The 27404-nt window shown below is 50.6% G+C and overlaps 4 protein-coding genes across 7 annotated transcripts in view; 1 reads left to right on the top strand and 3 right to left on the bottom strand.

Moving 5' to 3' along the window:
• The window catches only part of LOC132474547 (bridge-like lipid transfer protein family member 2), a 77887-nt gene extending 64287 nt beyond the window's left edge, over nucleotides 1-13600 (bottom strand). For 2 of the 4 annotated variants that reach the window (XM_060075310.1, XM_060075309.1), the window contains exons 1-19: nucleotides 13443-13600; nucleotides 12743-12886; nucleotides 12141-12267; nucleotides 11954-12003; nucleotides 11701-11842; nucleotides 10695-10813; nucleotides 9905-9965; nucleotides 9634-9817; nucleotides 9001-9124; nucleotides 8679-8803; nucleotides 7701-7768; nucleotides 7459-7595; nucleotides 6817-6971; nucleotides 5753-5961; nucleotides 5028-5430; nucleotides 3696-3907; nucleotides 2168-3236; nucleotides 1142-1333; nucleotides 284-486 (exon numbers count right to left, since the gene is read on the bottom strand). In XM_060075310.1, the coding sequence (XP_059931293.1) occupies nucleotides 284-486; nucleotides 1142-1333; nucleotides 2168-3236; nucleotides 3696-3907; nucleotides 5028-5430; nucleotides 5753-5961; nucleotides 6817-6971; nucleotides 7459-7595; nucleotides 7701-7768; nucleotides 8679-8803; nucleotides 9001-9124; nucleotides 9634-9817; nucleotides 9905-9965; nucleotides 10695-10813; nucleotides 11701-11842; nucleotides 11954-12003; nucleotides 12141-12267; nucleotides 12743-12816 (3654 nt within the window). In that variant the 5' untranslated portion in view covers nucleotides 12817-12886; nucleotides 13443-13600. Of the gene's footprint in view, nucleotides 1-283; nucleotides 487-1141; nucleotides 1334-2167; nucleotides 3237-3695; nucleotides 3908-5027; nucleotides 5431-5752; nucleotides 5962-6816; nucleotides 6972-7458; nucleotides 7596-7700; nucleotides 7769-8678; nucleotides 8804-9000; nucleotides 9125-9633; nucleotides 9818-9904; nucleotides 9966-10694; nucleotides 10814-11700; nucleotides 11843-11953; nucleotides 12004-12140; nucleotides 12268-12742; nucleotides 12890-13442 lie in introns of all 4 variants that reach the window. The other 2 variants (XM_060075312.1, XM_060075311.1) reach the window with 2 other exon arrangements.
• Nucleotides 13601-13795: 195 nt separating this feature from the next.
• Nucleotides 13796-16382, bottom strand: glod4 (glyoxalase domain containing 4). The gene is made up of 9 exons (XM_060075377.1): nucleotides 16222-16382; nucleotides 16029-16078; nucleotides 15808-15928; nucleotides 15570-15714; nucleotides 14980-15116; nucleotides 14695-14781; nucleotides 14487-14600; nucleotides 14320-14406; nucleotides 13796-14224 (listed from the first exon to the last, which is right to left on the bottom strand). The coding sequence occupies exons 1-9, from the start codon at nucleotides 16309-16311 to the stop codon at nucleotides 14159-14161; spliced, it is 897 nt and encodes a 298-aa protein (XP_059931360.1). The 5' UTR covers nucleotides 16312-16382; the 3' UTR covers nucleotides 13796-14158.
• A 219-nt stretch (nucleotides 16383-16601) lies between these two features.
• mrm3a (mitochondrial rRNA methyltransferase 3a) lies at nucleotides 16602-19720 on the top strand. Its single transcript, XM_060074549.1, has 4 exons — nucleotides 16602-17038; nucleotides 17648-17892; nucleotides 18359-18520; nucleotides 18855-19720. The coding sequence occupies exons 1-4, from the start codon at nucleotides 16665-16667 to the stop codon at nucleotides 19463-19465; spliced, it is 1392 nt and encodes a 463-aa protein (XP_059930532.1). The 5' UTR covers nucleotides 16602-16664; the 3' UTR covers nucleotides 19466-19720.
• Nucleotides 19721-20137: 417 nt separating this feature from the next.
• Nucleotides 20138-27404, bottom strand: part of nxn (nucleoredoxin) — a 50035-nt gene continuing 42768 nt past the window's right edge. The window contains 3 exon segments of the mRNA XM_060076198.1: nucleotides 20138-21043; nucleotides 26114-26167; nucleotides 26169-26240. Of these exon segments, the coding sequence (XP_059932181.1) occupies nucleotides 20861-21043; nucleotides 26114-26167; nucleotides 26169-26240 (309 nt within the window). The 3' untranslated portion in view covers nucleotides 20138-20860.

Below are 27404 nucleotides of genomic sequence, written 5' to 3'. Positions count from 1 at the left end.
TACGCATGTCTATGCGCCGATCCGATACCAACACATGACATTACTACACAGGCAAAGAAGATAAAACACTACGGTGATATGCTCGTTATAACGGTCAGAGTTGGAAAGTCGGAATGGGAAACACGTCATCCTGACCTATGTTCGCTCCACTAGCGACCCCTACTGGTTGTATATAATACGCAAATATGCATACTGGGCCTCAGCAATAAAAAGGTTGAGGAACCCTGAGCTAGAGGACTTCAGTCAGTCAGTCAGTCAGTCAGTCAGTCAGTCGGAGCAGCACCTCGGTGGCCAGCTGGTGCAGGTTGGCGTGGTCGATGTCCATCACGAAGCGCCCGTGCAGCAGCAGGCGGCTCTTGTCCCACCAGGCCAGCTGAGGCGAGGGGTCCACGGAGGCCTTGGTCAGCAGGTCCGCCACCTGGCCAATCAGAGTCCAGGCCGGGTCCCAGCAGGGCCCCCACACGATGGTGTACAGAGAGATGGTGGCTGCGGAGGAAAACGATCCCCGTCAGCACTTTCTAGAGAACCATAGCACATTGGACTCATAGAGCGCTTTCCTAAATACTGAAAGACGCTTAACCGAGTGAACACAAATCAAAACCAGTTCATAAGAACGGATATAATTAGAAAGATATAAAGGGAGGAATGGGAGAGAGGGAAGGAGGTTATGTGGTGAAAGCAATCTTAATGGGTGGGTTTTGAGGGCCTGTTTAGATGAAGGGAGTGTGTTGGTCTGTCGGGATCTGGTTGTGGCTGGGGAGGGAGCTCCAGAGGGAGGTTGCGGCCCATGAGAGGGCCCCGTCACCCCAGGTCCGTAGCTTGGTCCTGGGGGTTCTGAGTGTGGTCGTGTCCGTAGACCTGAGGCAGCGGGTAGGAGTGTGAGGGAGGAGGAGCCTGAACACCTTCCTGGCGCAGCCCATGAGGAGCTCAGGTGATAATAGGATATAACAGGAGCGGGAGAGGGTTCGACTCCCTGCTCAAAGGCACTGGGTACGGTCCACAGACTCTAACCTCCACCTGCTCCGTCATGACATGCCTCTGAACGGACGGTGCATCCGCATGGATCAAAGCACTGTCGATAAGTGAATGAGTCATGACTCGTCTGGGAGCCGGCGCTGCGGGTTCGAATCCCGCGACTCACATTTGAAGTCGTAGTAGAACTTGAGCGGGGGCATGTTCCTGTGCACCGTCACGTCTCCCCAGGGCGCCCCCAGCGGGAGGGTCTGCTTGCGGTGGGCCCGGGTCTGCCCGTCCTGCTCCGTGCCCACCAGGCGCCCCGACAGCTCCCAGTCCCGGATCTCAAACAGGTAGCGGGGGTAGTCCCGGATCCTCACTGGAACACAGAGGACAGCCTCAAGAACACGCTTTACTATTACACTCACGCCGCTCTGTTCAGCGGGCAGTGGAGGAGACGGTAGATAGATAGGACTTCATTAAACCCCCGTAGGGGAGGTCCCCGTGTTACAGCACAGCAGCAGTGGAAGACACAGGATGTAATTCAATAGAAATACAAATTAGTGCTCAGGAAAAAACTCGAAGCTAAAGTAAGGACCAACAGAACAAGTAGCAGCTCCAATAGATAAGTCCATCCATTTCCTACCAAAACAAACAACGACAATTAAACATAGATGTACTGCAGCAGGACACGCTATTAGCATTAGCATTAGCACTGACCTGCATTCGAATTACGCCTGCCCGATTTGGGGGAAAAATATGAATCACAATTATTTAGCTTAGAATTGATATCACGATTCTCTGCCACGATTTTTTTCTCACGTAATGTAATTTTTATTGCACTCATGAACCATGACAAAAAAAACAAACGGCAGTACCAAACAAGTATTTTGGCACCTCTAGCACGGTGTGTTTCTGAGGCCATTTATAACTGATTAAAGTGCAGTATCAAAAACGGATTGATTTATTTTGTACATATAGCAGCACATTGTCTTTAACTGCTGGCCTTTTATAACTACTGAACCAACTCCACACACCAGTAAATGAAGGCTTAAAAAAAACAAAATTTAAAACTTAAATCCACACAGGGGCGAATCGAGATCGCGATTTTATAACGATTCATCGTGCAGGCCTAGTTCCCATCAGACAAACACAGAACAAGACATGCCGGCGACCCTCTGGGTCTGACCTCCACCCCAGGGCGGCGACTCACCCAGGTAGGCGGAGAGCTTGAACCTCACGGCGCGGCACCACTGCACCACCAGCGCTAGCCCGTCCCGCGGGAAGGGGCTGACCCCGTCGATGTCCCTGAGCTGGTCGCGGACGCGCTCCGGCCCGTGCAGCGAGCGGTCGGCCAGCGCCACCAGCTCCAGGTCCGACACCGTCCAGGTGAGCAGGGACTTCCGCATGGGCGTGTTGGCGTAGAGGCGGCGCGAGCGCTGGATGTAGATCTCGATGTGCTTGCGCTCCAGCGAGCTGTACAGGTCCTCGATCTTGCGGGCGGGCAGCAGCTCTCCGTGCTGCTTGCGCAGCTCCGCCACCTTCTTGTCCAGCAGCTGCAGCCGCTTGGCGCTCTCCTTGTTCTCGTCCTTCATCAGCTCGTAGTTGTCCCTCAGCTTGATCTCGAACACGTCGTCCAGGAACACGAAGGAGAACTGGCCCACGCGGAACACCAGGTCGGGGGGCAGGGTCTGGGGGGCGGCGGCGAAGGCGGTGGGCGGGGCAGCGGGCCGGTGAAGGCTCTTCAGCCACTTCTGGACGCTCACGGCCATGTCGAAGGTGTTGGAGAAGTTGTACTGGTACGGGAACTCCACGGCCACGCTGGGGCAGGTGAAGAGCCACGCCCGGTTGTGGGGTGTGGCCAGGAAGGGGAAGGACTCCCGGTGGGGGCGCGTCTCCGCCGGCTCCTGCACGGCGCGCGCGTCCAGGTCCTGGAAGGAGAAGATGTCGTTGCCGTCGAAGTTCATCAGCAGCAGCGGCGACCTGAGCACCATGCAGCCCGCCCGCCTGGAGAGGGAGAGGGCCTCCGTGTGCAGCCGGATGTAGTTCTCCTCGCTGACGTGGGCCGTCAGGCGGGTGCGCCCCAGCTCCACGCTCACACACAGCGCCCTCCGCTGGGCGGGAGGGGGAGCGGTCTCCGAGCCCGCGGGAGGGACTGAGCCGTCTTCGTCCTGCTCCCCAGTGAGCAGCAGCCAGCAGGCGTGGGCCTCGGTCATGTGCTGGTACAGGAACATGTGGTCCGACGGAGTCCACTCCAGGACCAGCTCCTGGTCGCACTGAATCTGGAGGACAGAGAGACCATGTGGCGGACGGGGGTTGAAAATGAGTGAGCTCCAGATTTTTTCCTTATAGTGGGGCAACACACAACCCAAGCTATTAACAACACACAAACTCATTATCTAGAATTAAATAGATACAGAGGGAAATGCTTTTGTGTGTGTGTGTGTGTGTGTGTGTGTGTGTGTGTGTGTGTGTGTGTGTGTGTGTGTGTGTGTGTGTGTGTGTGTGTGTGTGTGTGTGTGTGTGTGTGTGTGTGTGTGTGTGTGTGTGTGATTTTAACGTATTAAACTCCTGATTATACAGTTATAAAGCGCAGATTTGTTTATATATATAAAAAAAAAAAATAATAATAATAAATCAATAAAAATTGAATTTAATTTTTTTTACATATAATAAAAACAATATGATAAAAAGGACATAATATTGGAGGAGCTTGGGAGGAGGGCCGGGGACGAGCCTACCTCCAGGGTGTGGGAGTCAGTGCGGTGGCTGAAGGACAGGGCGCTCAGGCTGAAGACCGGGCCGGGGGTCTGGGTCTGGGCGGCGGGGCAGCAGGGCTCCATGTTATCCACCAGCACCTTGACCAGGGCCAGGCTGACCCCGGCCAGCGACACTCTGGAGCTCCCCCGGTCGCCGCGCACCTCCACGCCGTCCAGACGCAGAGACACCGCCCCTGGGGGGGGGTCATCAGTGAAGGTTCAACACAGCGTGCTACAGAGGTAGGGCTGAACGAATCATCGAATTCAAACCGACACCGCGATGTAACAGAACGCGATGTACTAATCGCCAACGCTGCTATAAAATTTGCGTTCTTTTTTTTTTTTTTTACTGCTATTGACTGGAGATCAGCAAGTTTGGTATTTATTTATTTTTTACAATTCAATAGTTAAATAACAATGTTATAATATCAATTCATGCATCACTTCAAGTCAACACATAGGACTGGCCTAAAGGAAAGAGCAGTTAGTATTTTGACTGCTTCCAATGTTGTATTTGTCATACTATAGAATGATTTATTGCTTGTTTAGTGAATAACACAGAACATAAGGAACTTTAAAAGAAAAATCGCATACTAAATCGCAATTTTGGTCAAAATAATCGCAATTAGATTATTTCCCAAAATGGTTCAGCCCTATACAGAGGGAGTGAATGGGCCCAGTTTGTTTTTAGCCACTAACAACAGCGCTGTTACACGTGTGGCCTGTTGGAAAACTCCCCGCCAGAGTACAAGTATTTCGCATTTTGTAATTTTTGCACATTTATATTTGTAGATATTTTTTGTTCTTTACTGCTTTTCTATTTGTGACGTGGTGTTTGCTGCTGCTGGAAGTGCAATTTCCTGCAGTAACCTCCCTGAGGGATTAATAAAGTTCTTATCTATCTATCTATCTATCTATCTATCTATCCATCTATCCATCTATCCATCTATCCATCTATCCATCTATCAGAGGCCTCCTGCTCGTTTCAATGCCTCCTCTACTGCTATGGCGAGTGTTTTAACTATTAGAAGAGGACCATGGTAATTCGGTTATAGATTAATTTGACAGTTTATACTTGCTGCCGGGTGCTATTGCTGCAACATCTCCCTGCAGGTTTAGTCGCAATCAAACCTAATTGAGTCCAAATTGTGTGGCGATCACCGTGGTGAGGACTACACTCCTGTGTATCCAACAGTATATATATTTCCACAAACTATTCCAACCATGCTGAACCATGACTACCCTTTAGCACCCTCTAGTGGCTCCCAGTGGACACTGCACTCATTCATATTGACACCGTTCTAATGGAATTACCTGCCAGGTTGGAGAGTGTGAAGATATTGACGTCCTCCAGACCACACTCCATGTTGAACATGAGGGGAGGGGGAGGGCAGGAGGGGGAGGAGGAAGAGGAGGAGGAAGAGGAGGAGGAGGAGGACGAGGGGGTGGAAGAGGAGGAGGGGGGTGAGGATAAAGAGGAGAAGGGGGAGGAGGAGGAGGGGAGTGAACCAGCGTCATCTGCAGCAGAAGAGGCCGAGGCAGAGCCGGCCCCCTCAGCCCCGCGGGGGGCCGGGAGGCTGAAGAGGGAGAGCAGGCGAGACAGACAGAGGGTGCAGGTCTCAGAGAGCTCCACCTGCAGCCCGGTCAGTTTGGAGGTCAGGTTGAGGCTGGGGGGCTGGAGACTGGGGGGCTCCGAGAGGGGGCTGAGGTAGCTCCCCTGAAGGGACACAGGAGGGAGAGATAAATGATGAATGATGAGGATGCATGCTGAGATAATAACACAGACGCATGACGATTTCCAGAGAATGTAAAAAGTATTAAAGCATAGAGAGAACCTCAGATGAACCTCAAAAAACGAGAATTTATTCTGATTATAATTGAGATTTTGCCTTTTCCAAAGATATTTGTGGGTTGAAACAAACCAAAAAATAAACATGACTACGACATCTTAATAAACGTCTGAAACAGGCAGTGCAGCAATATGCATCTTAACTCTGCTCCGTCCCAGAGAAGTCTTTGGGGGTCCAGTGAGATCGTACCTTCAGGGTGAGGCAGTCCAGGATGAGGGCCTCCCCCCAGACATGCTTCCCCGGGGGGTGGGGGGCCTGCTGGATGTGGGAGCCCTGGCCCACCCTCCACCAGAAGTGGTCCAGGGACAGAGAGGCCCGCTGCTGGACGCATGGGGAGCCAGGACCCCCCTGGTCCAGGGTGGCACCAGGACCCTGTTGGTTCACGGAGCGCTGCAGCTCTGTGGACGTGGAGAGGAGACAGTGCTGCTTAGACAGGGGCTACACGCATACACACACACACACAGGTGCACGTACGCACACACACACACACACACACACACAGTTGTGCGCACACACCCACACTTCACTTCACTTCAGTCTCAGTAAACCATACACAGCATCCCCCTCCTCCCCTGTGCACGCCCACACACACACTGATAACTTTGTGGTGTCTGAGGTGTGCGTTGCGACGCCGGCTAGGCGTACAGGAAGGAACAGGTGGTTAATGTGTTACACGGTGTGGCACGGCGTGCGGAAGACAAGCAGAGCTTATCTAATCTCCCTGGGGTCGGGGGATTTGTGAAGGCTTTGGAAGTTCATCAATGAACAAAGTGAGTGTGGTGGGGAAGGGGGAGGGACTGCAGGTGTATTTGCAATGTCTAAATATGCGTACACACGCAAACAAACGACCACAAGATACCCATCCTCATCATAAGTGTTGGTTTTGGTTTAGTCTTGTGAAAATTGTTCCACAAGCGATAACCTCACCTGATTTCACCTTGTGTGCGTCTGCGTCTGTCTATGTGTGTGCGTATGACTGTGTGTGTGTTTGCGTCTGAGTCTGACTGTGTATGTGTGTGTGTGTGTGTCTGCGTTTGTTTGTATGTGTCTGTGTACTTGTGTGTCTGTGTCTGTGTGTGTGCGTGTCTGCCTCTTTGTGTATGTGTCTGCGTGTGTGTCTGCATGTGAGACTGTGTGCGCGTGTGTCTTTGTCTGCAGGCGTGCGTATGTGTGACTGGGAGTCTCTGCGTGACTGTCTGTGTGCGTGAGGCTGTGTGTCTGTGTGACTGAGTGTGTGTGAGGGCGCCCAGTACCTGCGCTGGTGGAGATGAAGCCCAGAGCGAAGGGGTTGGTGTCCCCCAGCTGGACGGAGACGTTGACGTTGGACACGGAGGAGGTGAGCGTCAGTGGGGCGTCCAGGCGGGGGAACCATCTGGAGGGCAGAAAGGCATGCAGATACTCTAATGGTCTACTCAACACAACACAACACAACCGCATGGATGAAGGGAAATGTATACACACACACACACACACAGACACAAACATAGACACACACACGAGGAGGAAGTCAGGGAGGCAGGGAAATGTAGGTGCACACACACACACACACACACACACACACACACACACACACACACACACACACACACACACACACACACACACACACACACACACACACACACACACACACACACACACACACACACACACACACACACAAAAAGACACAGACACGAGGAGGAAGAAAGAAAAGAAGGGTTAAAGATTGAAAGATACATATAAGTGGATAAAGACAGCGTGTTATAAATTATAAATGTGGGTGTTAACCTGTCAAATCATTACGTTTTTTACATAATATACATAATGACGTATCTTGACTTGATACGAATATTGAACCGATCGCAGCCGCCGGGCAACCGGCGCCGTGACAACGCAACGGCCGAGGGACTCACCTTTTCCTGTGCGCTGCCTTCCTGTGGAACAGCTGTTTCCATGGAAATAGATCCAGCCAATGGGAGAACTCCTGGTGACGGTAGTGGACGATGCAGGTGCTGACTGTGACGGAGCCGGAGATGTTTATTGATGTGACCTGAGGAGACCCGCGGAAAGACAACAACAAGAAGGTGAGTCAAACGGCTCAACATGGCTTCTCCTGAAGGAACCGGTAACGCCGGGAAGCACAGGTTCCTCGTACCATCACGTCCGTCTTCAAAGCGTTCAGGCAGAGGATCCGCTGTCGGCTCTGCGAGAGTAGAAGGCCATCTGGGAACATCAATGAAAAACAAAAACGTTAAAGATCCCATATCGTGCTTTTATAGGGATCGACCGATATGGATTATTTCGAGCCGATACCGATGCCGATTTTCTTGAGCCGATATTTCGAGCCGATACTGCTTTTGCTCCCTCAATTTCCTTCATAAAAATTACACAATGATGACAACATGACATCTGTAAATCTAGCTGGAAAAAAAATAAAATAAAATAAAAAATAAAAAGAATAATGCCGGTACACGTAAAAAACGCAAATATCGGCCGATATATCGATCGATCACAATTTATTAGGGTTAGTTATTGCATTTGGGGGTACTACTAAAATAGGGTTACATGTTGCCTGTATGTTAAAAATACTCCTTATTATTCTCACACCGTTTATTATTCAGACGGTCTGATTTGTATCGTGTCGCATTTAGGCCCCCCTCCCGAGTAGCCCATTGTGCTGTGATTGGTCAGCACGCCCCCTCCGATGCGATTGGTCGAACGCTTTGCACATGTGTCGGCAAAATCACACCCCTGAGAATTTGCAAACATTTCGGGGGAGCCGGAAGGGGACTTCTGCACTACAGCACCGCCCACTGCATAGTCTGACGTCCCAATATTAGGGAAGTAAAGTTTGAACGCAAACAAGCTGTTTCAGACCCTTATTGAGGGGCGTTCTCAATGGGCGCGAATACTCCTCCTGGCTCGGACTTAGATTTTTCTAGCTAAGCAGAGGTAAAAAACGTATACATCCGTAACAGTCTACAGCAAAGGGAAAAGTCGAAAAAGCATGACGTGACCCCTTTAAGAGATCAATAAAAACACGCTGCTTTTGGATTCCTAGGTGTGCAGACGTCCTCCTCAGTGCTGGCAGTTAGCCTGAGCTCTCCGTCTGTCTATCTGTCTGTCTGCTCACCTTCCAGAATGACCCCCAGGCTGCTGTGGGGGAGGCAGAGCGGGGGGGTGAAGCTCTCCAGGGCGGGCTGGTCCTCGTCCCGGCTGTAGCCCACCTTCAGAGACTTCAGGGTCCAGTTCAGGTGTCTGCGTGAGGCGGAGTCAGGGCCACGTCCAGGAGGGACGAAAACAACATTAACACTCACTCAGGCACAGAGGGACACTGTCACGGCCTTCTTTAGTTACGGACGATGACGTGTCGTCAATAAAGTAAAACCAAATCCCATCGTGTGGGAAGTCGCTGAGCAGGATAATAAGAGAGGTGTCGTGCTGGATGACTTCACCTCTTCTGGCTCTGCATGGACAGGGTGATGTTGGTGTTTTCAAACTCCACGTTGACGCTCTGAGGAACGAGCTGATGGAAACGCTCCACCGTCTCAGTTTGGACGAACCGCTCGTTCTCGCCGGCTGAAAGGTTATAAATAATTGATTACATTCACTTAACGGTACAACCGTGGCGATGAATGCTCTACAATTACGCAGCAGTGTAGCCTGCGAGTAAACTAATGTCCTCGCCCAGACACACATTGGGGTCCCTTTACCTGGCCGTGTTTGAAAGGTTACTTCAACAAAAGTAATGGATTTAGTTACCAGGTCCCGTTTTTAATGGTAATAAAGTGGTTACATCCTGAAACTGCTTTTCAGTTTGAATTGATATTGAACTGCACTCAAAATATGCTAGAGAAACAGTAAAGCTAAATGCAAGATGGGTTTCGGGGTGAAAGGCAATCGCCTGACTTAACCGTGTGTGTGTGTGTGTGTGTGTGTGTGCGTGTGTGTGCGTGTGCGTGTGCGTGTGTGTGTGTGATAATGGTCAGTGCGTCCTGGCAGACGGCCATGTCATTAAGGTTGAACCACTGTGTGGAGCGGCGGGCGGAAGGAGACGGGTGGCTGACGACGTCGATCCCCGGCCTCACCAGCCTGCGTGTGGGGGCCCGCGGAGGGGGCCGGAGGCAGCAGGAGCTGGCTGAGGAACAGCCCCTCGTGGAGCTCCGCCAGCAGGTTCCTCACGCTCAGGGACAGGGAGCGGGGCCTCAGGTCCGGCAGGCCCACGTCCCCGGACAGGCCCAGGCTCAGGGACACCTCCGCCAGACAGATGTCCTTGGGACAGACGGGGGGACGCTCAGTGGGTCAATTGAGGACGGTTCCTGTCGGGCGTCATTCCCCATGCGTTATGTCGGGACCTACCTTCTGGCTGTTCTTGAGGACCTTGCTGCTCAACTGCCCAGCAGTAAAGACCCATGCCAACCTGAAACACAGAGTCAAACTGAATGGGTTGGCATTTATTAATTAAAGATCTCCTATTATACTACTTTTCTGGTCTTCATTTCTTATTTATGACTCCTATAGAGCAACCTGAACCGAATCACAGCACAAAAAACGATGTTGATTTTCGAGCGCTTTCAGCATTTCCTGCCAACCCCACTCCGTTGTGATTGGTTACCTTCCGGAAGAGCATGTTGCAGCATTACCATACATGGAAAATCCAGATAGTTCTACGTCGATAAATCCCGGAAATTTGAACAAGTGAATGGCGACCGGCGTCCCTAGTGTTTAGCGCTCTGCACAGCCCAGACGGTCAGCAGGGAACACGTCTAAATGCATGGACGCAATTATTTAACACTTTAGTATGGTTAAACATGACTATAAATCATTAGAACAACGTTTATAGATCATAAAAGTCGAAAAAGCATAATAGGGGATCTTTAAGAAATTTTACTGATGAGTGGCTTATCAGACACTTTCATCCAAGAGTGACAACTTTTAAGATTTAGGTCAATGAGCAGAGACAAGTGCATTTCACTGAGGGATGCCTACAGGTAGACCGATAACATTTGGGTTTGAACCAAGAACCTTTCTGCGGAGAGTCGATCAAACCCTCTTCCCAGGAGCCGATCCTTCCCCTCAGACATAAGAGACGTAGCAACAAGCAGCAGCCGATGGACGGGATCAATAAGCGTGTGGATTGCATGGTTACCGTTTACTCTGATGGTCGAGCAGCAGGCCGAGACTGGTGACCGTCATGTGCCACAGAGACTCCGAGAGGGAGAGGTTCAGCACCATCACACTGATGGACGCCATGTGGAAGGACAGCAGCTGAGACACACACACACACACACACACACACACACACACACACACACACACACACACACACACACACACACACACACACACACACACACACACACACACACACACACACACACACACACACACACACACAGAGAGGGGTTTAGTTAACACATGCATTTACCACAGAGGACAGTCTGACACAGTCCATCGTTGTGAGTGACCTTGTGCCTATCAGTCCATGAATTCAGGTTAAAATGTAGTGGCCCAATTTCGGAAAGTTGATCTTTGAAAAAACACAAACCCTCCCTACAAAGCACAGATTAAGATCTCAGGAGGCGATTTTCCAGACCCACCAATATGTGTAACTCAATACAGCCGGTCGGACAAAGCCGTGTCACGCAGCTGTTAACACAACAACAGTCTGATTGCATTTTACCTTTAAACAGTCTGAGAAATCATTAACAGCCAGCTTAATACGCTTTGCAGAAAGCAAAGAGCTGGCTCAATCCACCCTTGCCCTTGTGAGGTGCTCACGCAGCATTAAAAATCAACACCCCCCCCCCCCCCCCCTTCATAGAGAAATACCACGCACTCAACGAACGACGACAAACCAAGACCTGACATTAACATTTAGGAGAATTTACTGACGCTTTAATCCAAAGCGACATATAACCATTCATTCATACATTCACACATCGACAGCGGAGTCAATCATGCAAGGCCACAGCCAGCTCGTCGGGAGCAGTCAGGGTGAGGCGTCTCGCTCAGGAACTCCTCAACACTCAGCAAGGAGGAGCCGGGGATCGAACAAGCAACCTTCCGGTTAGCAGCCAACCTCCTGAGCCACATGCCTCCCCAGGACATAGACTTCTAAGTTGAGGAGAGGTAAGAAGGAAGCATGCGCGTACCTGTGAGAGCAGGCGCAGCATTGTGGGGTTGATCTGCATCTTCCCCGGGGTCCCCACATCGCTCCTCTTCACCACGGCCCTCAGAGGAGCCTCCAGGTCGAACCTGACCCGCGTCTCCCCCACACAGAGGGCCAGGTACCTCCTGGAGGCATGGGGGACACACCTCAATGGAGAACCGCAGATCTTAACCTGCAGCGTGTCTGAGATCTGCACACATCCTCGCCTCACAGAGAAACACTTAAGCACTACTTACGGCAAGTCCGGATTCAACAGCTTGCTCGAGATCCATATTCGATCAATTTCCTGTGGTAGAAACGGGACACAAGTTCACAACAACATTCATAACCGGTAGAGTATACATAGTGTGTGTCTCTCAGATGCAGTCGTAACCACCCCGGCCTCAGGAAGGCCGGGTAAACACAGCTCAGCCAGTGACCTACCAGAGTGTGCTGGGGTTGAAACTGGATACTTATTCCTCGGACCGAGAACAGGCCGACAGACTTGATCCTCAGCTCAGCGTTTAGTGAGTTCTGGAAGAATCGCACTGCCAAGGTGCATATAAGCCACCTGTGGGAACAACAAATAGAGGTCTTAGTCTTCACACACGAGCATTGTGTTGTGTATTAATGTATGATGTCGTTATTTAGTTAATTATATAATAAGGTACACAACGTTCAGGCTGTGTCTGATAAAGCCTGAACTGTATCCTGCAGTGTGTATTAAGTTGTGCTATCCCTAATCATTCTTTCGACGTGTGCGTATATTTGCCTCACTATACTTCCTTGGGCAAGCTGTCACTTGTGGTTCTGCACTTGGGCGTCCTATTCAAGCTTCCAGACTACAAACACGCACAATATCCTGATGTACTAGGTATTTAACGACACATGGATACAGAACGTTGTTTAAACTTCAGGCGTGGCGAGTCAAATAAGTCCGATTTAAAAGGGGTTGTTGGGGTGTGTCAACTCAATACATATTAAACTCAAAGCAAATAAAGGCTGTATGACGCGACTACCACAAACACAATAAAGGCACATCCTACCTGAAGATTAGGGAAAGGAGAAAGGTGATGCCGACTATTAAAGCTCCCAGGGAACATATCAGCAACAAAGACATCTTGCTCCAACTAATTGGTTCACCCCGCCGTCCCGGTCATGTGGCAGGGTGCCGTGGTCCTCGCTGTCAGCTGCTGTCAAGGTTGGAAACATTACCCCTTATTAAACAGAACGGCCACAGTCATGAAAATTGTTCCTGCTTTGGGTACAAAGAAACGGTAGTGCGATAGTGGATGTCATAAAGTGCCTGTCTGACAGCGACAGCAGACGGGTGGCTGCGTTAACTCAACGTCCAAACCGAAAGCGCCCATGAATTGACGTAATACGAGAGGATACAGCCGCTATATCCCAGATGGGTTAAAACGCCTGGCCAATCTGTGATATGGTAGTGAATTAAACATTAGGCTAGATCTATTCTTGGTGGTTTTGAGTGTAGAGCAACCAGTACGGGCTCTGCTCCTCCAGTCCCACACTGAAGGCGATAACAGCCACGTAGCTAGCCCGGAGAAATGAATGACAACAACGGTCACCAATAATTATGAGCTGGGGGTGGAGGACTGTCGGACTGTAACTAGCAAAGTTAGCTTAGCGCAAAAACTTGTTATATGCAGCTAGCATTTCTAATCCTAAACTGAACAAAAATATTTTTTAAAAGGGTACAATTTAACTATCCACTGCAGCACTTACCCTCTGTTTTAAGTTTATGTTAACATATTTCCAGTGGCTTTTTTGCAGCGCCCCTAATGCTACACAGCACAGCCCGTGAGACGGTGCTCCTGTTCGGGTAAACACAGGAAACTGAACCGCTAGCCCCGCTTCCCTCTGGTTCTCAGCTGCTGCTAGCAGTGTTGCCAGATTGGGCCAGATCGGGAAATATGTCCCAATCTGGCACCACTGGCTGCTAGCATCACATCTGACACGCTCTCGAAACGGGCAAACAGCGCCCTCTGTGGCAAGACATGTTGGGCACACCTGTCAGCCCATTTACAAACCAGAATTCACTATATTTCTCTTAATGGGCACAAATAAATAAGAAAGAATGAAAGAAAAAATTAGAGATTTATTAAATAGTCCGTTTATTTTTCATGTTCCATATTGTACAATATTGTATGGAGGATTAGGGACAGGGATTCATAGATTTCAGATATAATAACCCGATTACTACTAGACGGTTGTAAATAAATTAAATATTAACTCAGTTGTCCTCGCACTTCCTTGTTGTCTGTTGTGTTGAATCACTGTTGTGCTGGCATATGGCGGAACCATGTTCACATTACACAGAGGTGGATCTTTCTACCAAGTTTAACCTGCACTTTAACAGTGCAATTCTCCTATCTAGTCACAGAATATTCTGACTAAAATAGTATTTATTTTTGTAGATTTCCATTCAGCCATCAGTATTCTCATGCGATAGCTTTCTGTCTGTTGTGTTTGGCGAACCACTCCTCGCTCTTGTCCTCAGCCATGGCCTGGAAACAAATGGAGTAAAGAATGCATTGAAAATTGACCTTGTGACCAACGCTTCATATCAGCTTCATATATTCAACGTTGGATCCACACAAACCTTATCAAGCAGTGCGTTTCCATTGGGATCCACCTTGGAAAGTTCCCTGAATGCCTCGTCCCCTACGAAGCAAATCTCGTGGGCATTCTGAAAGAAATGAACGCATATTATGTAATGGGAAAATACTTAATGATAAGCTTGAATTGGGAGCTCTGTAATCCACTTACTGGGTCTGCCAAAATGACCACTTCTACTGTAGCCTTTCCTGGGGTATCCAGGCTGACTAATGGAGTGAGGATCTTCTGATTCTCCTTCTTCATCAAGGCTTCCAGGTCAGGTAACTGAAAAGGCGAAGCCACTTAGAACCATTTTTATTTGAATCAAAAGGTGAACAGAAATGAAGCATTAGTGATGGTGAATTATTGGTTGTTATACCTGGTCTCTTGGGCATGAAAAGGCTATTCTTCCAAAAGCTGTTCCATGGTCTATACTCCCACCCACGTCTTGAAGCTCAAGCTTACACTAGACACACAAACGGACACATACAAACAAACGCAGACACACACAGACATACAGAGTCAGACTCAGACACAAACACACACACACACAGTCACACGCAGACCCAAATACACACACCGTTTTATTTTATATTTATAGTAGTTGTATAATTACATCTATATTAATATACTTCTCAGACGCCACATATTCATTTTGATGCACCTGCTTGTCTTCATATCCCATAAGTACGGTCTTCTTTTCCTCATCCTTCTCCAACACTTTCATCCCCAGTAGATCGGTCCAGTAGTGGGTGGCTGTAGGCAGGTCTGACACGCCAAGGCAAACCTTCTGCACTGGGTCTGGTACAAGGGGAAGCCTCATTACATATGTTCAGCATCCTATCAATACATGGTATCAGAACTGGAGTCGAAAACTCCTGCATGGATAATATCCTTTTATTGAAACCAGCCCTAACAGGGTTATCTCAATTATTTGATTACAACAATGAATAGCTGGTTCATTATACATTATAACAGTTTCAATAATGCATTATTTAACTATTGATTAACTAATTGTGAGGCATTTCCAGAATAGCAGCCATGCAGAGTAGAAGAAAGAAGTTCATTAGTTTATGCAATGATTTCATGTTCAGATATCCTCAATGTGAAACATTTTTGTGAAGTAATGTGAAACATTTTTGTGAAATACAGTTGATGTTGAAAGATATGGGAAGGTTCAGAAGGCCCAGCCCAGACGCATCCTTGGGGGGCTGCTTTCTGTCGCCGGGTTAAGGGGGCATCCCCCAGACTCACCCCTGGGGGGCTGCTCTCGGTCCACCAGGTAGAAGGGGTATCCACCGGGCGCCTCCGTGCGGTAAACGGCCTCCTCCACCTCCGTGAGGGGCCATCCGAGACGCTTTGCGTTCCTCACAGCTTGGCTCGATTGCAGAGTCAATCCCTGATAAAATAAGAAATCAAAAATTTGAATGATTAACATATGGTTAACTATCAGGTCACTATGATGTATTATTATAAACCCCTTGTTGCGGACCTGGAAGTCATTGCCGAGGGTATACTCTCCGACGCCGTAATTGTATGTCAGTTCAGCCACGAAATGGTCATCCTCTGGACCAAACCCGACCATGGTCTTGCTCCATTTCCCATCATAAGGCCTGCAGATAGCACATGCAAGAGATTGCAACGGTGTTGAAATGTCCTCCAGTCCAATACACTTAGCCAAAGTTCAAGAGCAGGTTGAGCAGATCAATGTACCCGTTGCAACTTGCTTTGCAGCCTTCTTCAAACTCTTCATGCCTTAAAATCTGAAAATTAATGAATACATTAGTGAAAAAATCCGCCAACGGCATATTTCCATAATTAACATGGAATGAAACAATGCCATGCACGTTAACAACATAGTTTTCAGCGCTGATGTGGATAACCCAAGAGTAGAACCACGAGATACCTTCATGCCCAGAACATCTCGGTAAAACGTGGCTGTTTTGGCCCGGTCACCAACTTTAAAAACAAAATGTAGTGTTCGCCTCATAGCCATCACAGCAGCAGCAGCAGATCCTCCAGGCAGATCGAGAATACAGCATCGACGCTGCGGTAATTGACTGGATCTCCTCGATGACATCGATGTTTCTGACATCGACTTTATGTTGGTACATAAAGTCGCAGTTGTACACAGTTGTATAAATAATGAGGTTCGCACTATATATATATTTTTTTTACACATAATATAAGAAATTAAATAATCTTTGTGTTGAATAGGATTTTATACACAACGCTATGTTATTCAAATAATATAATACTGTGGATGCACTACCACACCATCCGCTAGAGGGGAGCACCGGACGGGGTTACTTTGACAGTGTTGTTGAAGGAGAAGAAGAAAGGCCAGATATGGCGGCCTACATGAGAAGCGTGATAATTCTGCTCTCCACGGAGCGTAACGCGTTGCTGAGGAGAGGTTGCGACTACACAGTGGAATCAAGGCGGTATGTGAGGGGGCTGAGGAGGACACCCGTCAAGGTGTTGTTTCCCGACAGCAACAGGGAGACCGTGGCTCCTCCAAAGGGGTCTCAGGGTCGGAAGGAACCGAAGCCCGCTCCTCCAAAAGCTCCTGGGATGAAGAGGACCTTCAGTCCTCCATCAGCGATCATGATCCCGAGCCATGCGTCTGTGCCTGCATCGGAGCTGTCAAACATCACCTTTTCCAAAGACCGAATCGGAGGACTTCGTTTCGAAACAGCCTTCCCCGGAGACAAAAGACTGGCGTGAGTTTGATTGTATTTGACTTTGGTACCAAGCTATTATCATTTATAACCAATAGTATGTTTGTTTTCGCATTGGATATATAGGACACATGGTTTACTGTCACATGACAATGTTATCCCAGTTGTTTTAATACACATGTGATATTAAATCACATACGTATTGTGTTTAATACATACACGTCCAAGGGCACGCATCCACATGACAACCAAACTACATTCAGTGGATGTCCGAATAAGCAGTGTCTCCTCGTCTTTACTTGAATGTGGGGGGGGGGGTGGCGTTTGGCTCAGGAGGTAGAGCGGGTTGGCTGGTACTGGTAGGTTGGTAGTTCGATCCCCGGCTCCTCTTAGCTGTTTCGAGGAGTCCCTGAGCAAGACACCTCACCCTAACTGCTCCCGACGAGCTGGCTGTCGCCTTGCATGGTTTACTCCACCATCGGGTGTGTGAATGGGTGAATGTTAGGCAGTATTGTAAGGTGCTTTTAGTGGACACCGGTTAGAAAAGCACTGTATAAATGCAGTCCTTTTACCAATAGTGCTTTAATTTCTCACTTAAAACAAGATGCGCTCTGAGTGTTTAATCGAAAACGATTTCTTTCTCCCCCACAGGAGGGTGGTGAGTATCGCCCGCTCCCGGACGTTCCGGGAGCACCAGGGTAAGATCCTTCTGGAGGGGAAGCGTCTGATCTGCGACGCCCTGGAGGCCGGAGCCCACCCCCAGATGGTGTTCTTCAGCCGGGTGGAGAAGCTGTGTGAGCTGCCCCTGGACAAGCTGAAAAGAGCTACTCTGGTCAAAGTGAAGTTTGAGGAGATCAAGATCTGGTCCGAACTTGTGGCTCCTCAGGGGGTGATGGGTACGTTTTCGGAAAGAAATTATGTCCAATAAGCCTCGTCTGTATAGGCTTATTGGACAATAAGAAAGTCTGTTGTTATTATACAATTTAATGCTCTAATCTGGGAAGGAGTAGTGTTCGTAAGTATTGGTTATCCTCGATTCAGTCCCTAAACGACAGTCATGTGTAAACATCAGACAGATGAACTGTATGGCTTGCTGCTCTTTGCAGGATCAGCTCTGTTGCTATATTTTGCTACCCTAGTCTCCTGATTTGATTCACTCATTGGCACACACTTTTGTCTACAGCCAGTTTAGTGAATTCAGACACAGGGCCGGCTTCAGAGAGCAGCTAGGGGTTACACCCAAGACACTGACACAAGCCACTCCCGGACCTCATGCTGTTCCTACAAACTGGAAGCAGCTGCAGGTGTGCCTCTAGGAGGCGTGTTGATCCTAGCTCACCGGTCGTCTTCTCCCTCCTCCAGCCATATTCTCCCGCCCCGACCCGGAGAAGATGAGCTTCCCCAAGGCCCGCCCCACCGTGCCGCTGTCCCTGATCTGTGACAACATCCGGGACCCCGGCAACATGGGCACCATCCTGCGCTCGGCCGCCGCCGCCGGCTGCCGGGACGTCCTGCTCACCAAGGGTAAGGTCAAAGGTCACTCGGGGCCTGTCGACCTTGAAACGACTCTATTCTACGATAAAGACGTGACTGTGTTTTCCGATAAAGATGTGACTTTACTCTCCGACAAAGACGTGACTCTATTCTCAGATAAAGACGGCCTGATTCTGTTCTCCGATAAAGACATGACTGTATACTCAGGTAAAGACATGACTTTATACTCAGGTAAAGACATGACTTTATTCTCAGATAAAGACGGCCTGATTCTGCCCTCCGATAAAGGACTCTGTATTCTCCGATAAAGACGACCTGACTCCGTGTTCTCCGATAAAGACGTGACTCTTGTGTTCTCCGACAGGCTGCGTGGACCCCTGGGAGCCGAAGGTCTTGCGTGCGGCGATGGGCGCCCACTTCCGCCTCCCCGTCCACTGCAGCCTGGACTGGAAGGACATCAGAGCTCGCCTCCCGGAGCACACCTCCGTCCACGTGGCCGACAACTACTGTGGCCCCGCGAGCGCAGAAGAAGAAGAGGTAACGGAGCATCGTCACGCAGAGGTCAGAGGTCAACCTACCGGAGCCCTGAAGGCGGGGGACTACGGCTGGGTGAGCACGCGGCGTGGACGGGGGAACCCCGACCACGACGAGTCCGACTCGGACTCGGACTCGGACGACGAGACGGCCGCGGGGCTCCAGCTGCCCCGGGTCGACGCCCTGCTCTACCACGAGGGGTGGGGCCGGGGGCCGGCCGCGCTGGTGGTGGGCGGGGAGACCCACGGCCTGAGCCTGGAGTCGGTGGGGCTGGCGGCGGAGACGGGGGGCCGGCGGCTGCGGATCCCCATGGTGCCCGGCGTGGACAGCCTGAACTCGGCCATGGCGGCCAGCATCCTCCTCTTCGAGGGACGGAGGCAGATGTTGGACTCGGTGGAGACTTCCGCAAGGAAAGGGAAGGCGGAGAGGCGGCTGATATGAGTGCGTTTGTGTTTGAATGAGGAGTTTGTTTGTGATGATTCATGAGACGTTTTGCCCGTTTACAGTTGGTTTGTGGTGTGTTGGCCTGTACTGCTGAAGGATCTTCGAGGGCTGAAAGTTTTGATTTGTAGGGAGAGGGACTGCATTAATCAAGATGTCTTCAGCCACAGGCTCTGAGGTCGTTTTTGTACTGCGATTGGTTGTCTAGTGATTTATATATGAAGTTAGCCTACACTGTAAATAAAATATCTAACCATGCGAATGTGTTGGTATACATCCACCCTCTGAGCCATTTATAAGTCATTACAGAAGAACACAGATTTTCTGCTTTTGGCACGGAAGCTTGTTTGTGTCTGAGAAACTTAATTATCATTAATGACAAGTCCATTCAGTGATGGATATCACATGGTTGCCACTAGACTATGGCCTTCATAGACGTCAGTGACATCGGCTATCACAGCTCCATAATGGCTTAATGTAGTTTTATACCTGCAGTTGATTATTTCACCACAAGGAGGTGACAATACCTGGCCAATTGCAGCATGATGTGTAAAACATGTGAGAAATACTTTAACATCAAGGTTACAATTGGAAAACATTTCAGTATTTCTGCTCGATAGTCTTGGAAAGTCTTAATTCTTCAAATCTTTCCGTAGTTGACAATGCAAATAATTTGTGCTTGACAGTGAATTTTTAATGATTGTGAAGTCGTGAGTTGAAATACAACCTGGCAATGGCAAGAAGTTACACAACAATTATACAATCTCTTCGCAAAGCGTGTCGTGCCTTTTGAATCGGAGGGACCACGGAAAATGTGGTGAGATGAAAACCACCATAAGAATAAGACAGGATTAAGTTAAGCCTATTCCTAGGAAATATCGAGTCCTTTACGACATGTTCAGTCAAACACAACAGAGATTGCCTTAAAAAGCGAACAGCTACATCCAACTGGCTCATTAGCACACGTGTACGGTGAACATCTCATCTGCCAGCTATTCTTTCCCCGGCTGGTATCACAAAACCAAATGTAGCAAGGCTCTCGCCGCTAAGTACGTGTGTAGGTCCATCGGCTCACGGGCTGGTGTCTTCTGGAGAGAGGGGGGGAACCAAAACAAATAAATGCTCGACTGCAGACCGAGCAGCTAATGCATATAAACACATAGATGTATTTATATGTATCTTACTGTGGGGGCTTCAGTCAACGCAAGGCACCACAGGAGGGGAGCGGACTCCATGGAAGAGGGGCGAGTAAAAAAACAACAACCGAAAGATGTAAGATGTCAGTCGACAAGTCTCTAACAGTCTGACAGAGTCGGGGGAGGGGGAGGGGCATAGCAACAAGGGGGGGAGGGGGGGGAGGGGGGCTTTGAGTCTTTAGACGCGGGGGTCCGGTCCTCAGATGGGCTCGGGCTTGAGCTTCTCGTCCAGGAAGTCGCTGACGAACTGGTCGACGACGTCCTGCGTGATCTCCTCCACGTCGCGCACGTACTTGGCGCGGGCGGACATGTCCAGGATGGTGAGCAGCGGCGCCGCCTCGGGCAGGTTGGTGTAGTCCCGCAAGGAGTCCGTCATGTCGTCCTGCAGAAGGGGGGCGGGGGGGCGGGAGAGGGGGTTAGCGGTGTGGAAGGGACTTTCTCTGTGTTACGTCATCACAGTGTGGCGGCATGTGGCCCAGGAGGCGGACCAGAAGGACTCTAGTTCGATCCCCTGAGTGCAGAGGTGTCCCCGAGCAAGACACCGCATCCTCACTGCTCCTGACGAGCTGGCTGTCGCCATGCGTGACTGACACCACCGTCGGTGTGTCAATGTGTGCATTAATGGGTGAATGTAAGGCAGCATGGTAAAGCACTTTCAGTGGCCACTGATTGGAAAAGCGCTGCATAAATGCAGTCCGTTTACCATTTACTGCAGCCATCCATTTCACTGGACATACTTCGAGTGTCTTCAGGTCAAATGGGTTTCAAGAAAGATAAACGACTTGTGTGGTTTCATTCTGTTGACCAGCCAAGGCGGCTGCAGTGAAGAAGCCATGGTGTCTCGTTTATGTGAACTACACACTCCACTCTAAACACGCGCTAACATAATCAGAACAAAGCCCTGTTTGTGTGTATTCTTGCCAATGTATCCAATGACATCTGGTTAGTGTCATCGGATGGCGCATTAGCCTCGCTCCATGCTGATAGCCATATACTGTAGAGTGGGGTGGGGGGGATTACTCTCTATATGTGTTCAGGGCCCTGGGGGGGTCTGTAGGGAGCCAGGGGTTCTCAAACAACCTAGCAGTATGAAGGAGCGGGGGAGGCTGTTAACAATCCTATTCACCTTGTAACAGCAGGGGGGAAATCAGACACACCCTTCCCGTCTATTTAAAGACATGCGGTCAGCAATGAATGTAGCATGGGCATGATTAACGTGGGAATGCCTGGCGGCCTCGTCTTTCTGTTGTGGAGAACACATTTTTTGTTCCCCCAAAATGGTTATTCTACTGTTCACACGCCTGAGGCCTAAGATCACCTTTCACCTTTCTACCAGTTAGGATTACAGCTCAGTCAGCCACAGGGGGGGGGCGCGTGTAAATCACTCTGGCACAGCGGCAGACACGGCGGCAGCGCCTTCTCAAACCAAACCCACTTGGAACCGCCGTAAAAAGACTGTAAAACGAAAAAGGCACAATGGCTCGAAATTCATCCTGTGTGTCAGTACCGCCTCCGCAAAGGGATCCTCTCCAAACACTTCACACCCCACAAGGGTTCCCGCGTCCCCTCCCTCCGTTCCAGGGGATTAGTCCGCATGTTGAAGTGTTCCAGGTCCCACAATTCACTTTTGACAGGTTCTACTGGAAATCTAATCAGACAATCTCTCCCTTCCCCGGGCCGGCAGGCCTGATTTCCCCCAGCTTAACCTGTCTGGGCCGATGAGAGAGAGAATCAGAGAGAGGAAAAGGCAGAGAGAGAGAGAGAGAGAGAGAGAGAGAGAGAGAGAGAGAGAGAGAGAGAGAGAGAGAGAGAGAGAGAGAGAGAGAGAGAGAGAGAGAGAAAAAAGGCAGAGAGAGAGAGAGAGAGAGAGAGAGAAAAAAAAGGCAGAGAGAGAGAGAGAGAGAGAAAAAAAAGGCAGAGAGAGAGAGAGAGAGGAAAAGGCAGAGAGAGAGAGAGAGAGAGAGAGAGAGAGAGAGAGAGAGAGAGAGAGAGAGAGAGAGAGAGAGAGAGAGAGAGAGAGAAAAAGGCAGAAAAAGGCAGAGAGAGAAAAAGGCAGAGAGAGAGAGAGAGAGAGAGAGAGAGAGAGAGAGAGAGAGAGAGAGAGAGAGAGAGAGAGAGAGAGAGAGAGAGAGGCAGAGAGAGAGGAGAGAGAGAGAGCAGGAGAGAGACAGAGACAGAAATACTGAAGCATTTCAGTCTTTTTTATGTGGGAATGATAAAGATGGTGTTCGGTGGTTGAGACGTACCGGAGACGGCCACTGCGGGGCGCTGTTGTCACTGGGAGACGGAGCGAGGAAGAAGGGTTCAGTGAGGCCCGTACAGTTATGGCTCTGTGATTTATGCTTCACTATGTGCACTGTCATAACAAAGTAACAGGGTACATCCCCCAGCCCCGGTACTTATTATAACTCTCCAGTCCACCTCGCTGTGGGGCCCCATTCTCCCTTATCTCAAATAGAGCCGCCCTTCAGTAGATCCCCTTTGACTGCTGATCCCAGAGCTACACTGTGTAATATAGGAACCATGAGCGATTTGGTTACGCTGTTGTTAGGGAGATGGCCCTCATACCCATTGCATCACAACGCCAACGCGGCCAGCTGATTGGTCCGTTTGACCCAATTGATCAGATAAACGGTATTAGTCCCAAACGGCGCCAAATTTGCGATGAAAGTAAAACACAAAGGGGAGCCTTCTCTTTAACTAGCAGAGGATTAACGTGACCTGTTTGTGTTTCCCCTGCAAACACAAGACGGCCTTCGTGCCTGCGGTATGATCTGTAAATCATACCGTGTGAAGTAGATATGCATCTATCTGGACACACACACACGCATGCCGGCGTTGACACAGAGAGCCATCATCTGTCAACATGGCCTTTCCCAGGTTTCCAGCGCACTCAGATATTAGGAGATGTGATCTGCGAGTCACTCTAGGCTCCGTACGAAGCCGTGCATCTTCTTTTGTGTGGCTGCTCGTGTTAACCGCTTCTCATTGGCTGCCGTGGCTGCAGCCGTTCCATATGCCCCGCCCCACTTCCCTCCGCCCCCCCCCTCCTGGGCTCACCCCCGGACAAACAGACAAAAGGACTTCTCTGCTCGCGCGTGTGTGTAGGCACAGCGCCGATAAGGGTGTGTGTGTGTGTGTGTGTGTGTGTGTGTGTGTGTGTGTGTGTGTGTGTGTGTGTGTGTGTGTGTGTGTGTGTGTGTGTGGCCCGAGACAATGTGGCGTTTGGCAGACAATCAGCCTCTGATAAGGTCTCCGGCGATAACGGGTTATAGGCCTCTCATTGGCCGACGGCTTAGGATAGCATTCATCTGATTGGTCGTCTTGAACGTCGATGGGGTTTCGGGCTTCACATTTGATATTGACTTTTTTTTATTAATACTTAAAAGGTCCCGGGTGTTGAATTCAGTGGCAGTAGGTGGTAAATTGCAGCCAACCGAATGTCCCCACCCTCACTTTCTAAAAACTACGGTGGCCTGTACTGGCCTGAATTGGAAAAGAAACATGGCGGCCTCCGTGGAAGAGGTCCCGCCCCCTTTGTAGCGATTAAGAGCTTGTTTAAAGGTAACGAGAACACAAAGACTCCTATTTTAATGGATTAGACTCATAATAATACATGAATATTATATATTTCTGCTAATTCTGTTGGCTAGATGGCGCTAGATTCTACACACTGCACCTTTAATTATTCAGAAGTAGGGCAATCAATTGTGTATATTTTATATACCCAGAAATATCGGATCAACGAATGTAATACATTGCAGTTTCGTCATAGATCAAAATGCAGATTTATTTTATTTTCCGTTTCAGAGTCAAGAGATGACTATAATGGTCTTTTTATGAAGACACCATAGTAACGCGAGTGTCCGGGGCTATTAATGCCTCCGCCTGTAGCTCTGGATACCCAGGGGCAAAAGATGCAGGACTTCTTTTAGAAGGACTAACAAGAGCCACATGTGTTTCCCCCCCGGTAGGCAGACAGACCAGTTAGTGACGGACAGCGAGAAGCCAGCAGCTGGTCGGGCCCGGAGCGTGTTGGCACCAGCCAGACCCAGGCCTAACCCAGGCCTGGGTCAGACCAGACCCAGGGAGCATGTTGGCACTAGGCCTGACCCAGGCCCAATGCCCTGCCTGTGGCCCTCGGTTGGGTAGGAGCACACCGAGCCTGGGAGCGGAGTGGAGGAGTCGAAACGATCCCTGACAGTAAACCTACACCTGCCCCCCGTCCCGCCCACGCAGGGGGAGTCGGCGTCCCGGCACGCCGGCTGTAACCGTAACCCTGCGGCGGCGAGGTGGGCCTGAAAATAACCGCGGTGCCCCTCCTACAGAGAGAGCGCCATCTGTCCAGTGAAGCCCGTCTGTCCCCCTTCCGTCCGGCCGCTGGCAATTCGCGGCCGGGTCGGGTCTCCCCCTCCAGGGGTGAGGGAGGCGGGCTGACACACAGAGCCCTCCTCCTCCTCCTCCCCCCTCCAGATACTCCGCCACCACCACATTATAGAAACCCAAGCCCCCGCCTCGCTGGGGGACACTGGGAACACGACCCCCCCCCCCCCCCCCCCGGCCCGGGGGGCGCAGACGGGACGGTGGAGGCTTAACACTCCGAGTGTGTGTGTGTGTGAGTGAGAGTGAGAGTGAGAGTGTGAGAGAGAGAGAGAGAGAGAGAGATAGAGAGACAACGAGTGAGTACGAGAGAGCCAGTGAGAGAGCGAGAGAGAGAGAGAGCAAGCGATTGTGAGAGAGAGAGACTCTCTCCGGGGGTGGGGGATCAAAGGGAGACGGCGTTGTACGGGGACGGGCGCCGTCCCGCTGGGTCTGTGATACGCGGGCGGCGGGCCAGCCCCCGGGTCATGGATAGGGCTCCGGTGCCAAGCTGGGACGGCAGGCCGCTCACGAGGGCCCCCTTCAAAGGGGATCCTCGGCCCCCAGCGCTGGGGGCCGCAGCGTGACCTTCCGTCTCCCTGAGCGTTGACATCGGCACACAGCTACACCCCCCAGGCAGACATGAGGCCCCAGCTATGAGCTCCATCTTATGCCTCACCCAGCCACTGAGCACAAACTCAGTGCACGCTCAAAACTGAGAAGAGTCGCTGAGTTTGTGTACATTCTGGGGGCACAGTGGAGGGCTTTACGTTAAGTGTGTGTGTGAGTGTGAGTGTGAGTGTGAGTGTTAGTGCGTGTGTGTGTGTGTGAGAGTGAGAGAGTGAGCGAGTGAGTGAGCTAGTGCGCCGGAAAGAGAGAGATGGGGACAGAGAGAGAGATCCTTCTGTTTTTGGTCTGTGTGGATGCCTGTAGGTGTACGTTATCACCAGTTGTCCTTTCCATACTGGATGCACTGGGATCTCGCTCTCTCTCTCCATCCCTCCGTCCCTCCCCTCTCTCCACGATGGGGTTCTGTCCGTCAGGACCAGGCTTCTCCCTGTCCCCCCACCCCCCACCCCCACCTGAGTCTCACCTCTCCGGCCACGAAGAACAGCAGGGGCATCTCCTCGTCCTTGGCCTTGGACGACGGCCATGAGCTTGAGGGCGACGGGCTGGACCAGCTCCTTGGCCGGCTCCAGCTCCCCCCTCCTCCTCAGCGTCTGAAAGAGGAGAGCGAGGGGTTAACGGACGGCACTTAGACAGCGCTGGTCTAAACCGGTGGCCCCTCCTCAAAGCGCTTTACGATGCTGCCTCATATTCAGCCATTCATTCACAAATTCATCCATTCATGCACCGTTCACACACGACGGCGGTGTCGACCACGCAGGGCGACAGCCAGCTCGTCAGGAGCAGTCGGGGGGGAGATGAAAGGGGTGAGCGTGCGTCGGGCTGCTTCTCCGCGAGAGCGGTCTGATAAGAGGAGGCCAGTGCCGGCCACCAAACTCATTTCTTTTTTGGCTTTCATGTGCGATTCTCTCGTCTTCTTTCATTCCTCCGCGGCGTAACCCTCTGACCCGCACTACTTAGGGAGGGGGGGAGCGGCGTCCTCCGCCCCCCGCCCCCCCCGGCCGCCCAGGCGGTGTTAGTGTATTATCAGTCGTGTTCCTCAGCGGCACTGATCAATGGAACGCTCCTTCGTTCAGGAACTCAAACGACGCGACATGAGGGGGGGGACATTCTCGTTTACAAATGTTTTCATTCGTGTTTGAAGAGACGTGTCGACCCCGGGTCAGGGATTTAACCCCATGACCACAAACATGATGTCTTTGTATCCTCTTTCTCTCTCTCCGTCTGTCTCTCCCTCTCATCCCAGGGACGAGAGAGAGAGAGAGAGAGAGAGAGAGAGAGAGAGAGAGAGAGAGAGAGAGAAAGAGAGAAAGAGAGAGAGAGAGAGAGAGAGAGAGAGAGAGAGAGAGAGAGGCCAGCTGTTTTTGTTATGTCATGTACATGGGAAAAAATGGCGGGCACATGAAAAATCACGCACCGGTTCGTCCGTGAACACTGAGGAACATCAGGGTTCGTTGGTGTTGGTGAACGCTGCAGCACACACACACACACACACACACACACACACACACACACACACACACACACACACACACACACACACACACACACACACACACACACACACACCCCTCCCGCCTGTACTAGTCAGCCACGTGTTTTTTAACTCCAGACATCCAGAACGGGATCCGAGGTATTCCGACCGATTGCCCCGACGCATCATTAAGCTATGCCTCGGTTATGTTTCCAGGAAGGAGGAGGAGGAGGAGGAGGAGGAGGAGGAGGAGTGAGTCTCAGAGAACAGCGTGTCGTGATTG

This window comes from Gadus macrocephalus, chromosome 16 (assembly GCF_031168955.1).
Source record: "Gadus macrocephalus chromosome 16, ASM3116895v1".
Taxonomy (NCBI): Eukaryota; Metazoa; Chordata; class Actinopteri; order Gadiformes; family Gadidae; genus Gadus; species Gadus macrocephalus.
This window is presented reverse-complemented; position numbering and strand designations above follow the sequence as displayed.

Excerpts from the sequence above, each read along its gene's own strand:
- glod4 (XM_060075377.1), bottom strand. The coding sequence starts at position 16,311 with ATGGCTATGAGGCGAACACTACATTTTGTTTTTAAAGTTGGTGACCGG. Across the intron at positions 14,407-14,486 it reads TGGTCATTTTGGCAGACCCA|AATGCCCACGAGATTTGCTT; the intron begins GTAAGTGGATTA and ends CATTTCTTTCAG. Across the intron at positions 14,225-14,319 it reads GAAACGCACTGCTTGATAAG|GCCATGGCTGAGGACAAGAG; the intron begins GTTTGTGTGGAT and ends ATTTGTTTCCAG.
- mrm3a (XM_060074549.1), top strand. The coding sequence starts at position 16,665 with ATGGCGGCCTACATGAGAAGCGTGATAATTCTGCTCTCCACGGAGCGT. Across the intron at positions 17,039-17,647 it reads CCCGGAGACAAAAGACTGGC|GAGGGTGGTGAGTATCGCCC; the intron begins GTGAGTTTGATT and ends TCTCCCCCACAG. Across the intron at positions 17,893-18,358 it reads GGCTCCTCAGGGGGTGATGG|CCATATTCTCCCGCCCCGAC; the intron begins GTACGTTTTCGG and ends TCCCTCCTCCAG.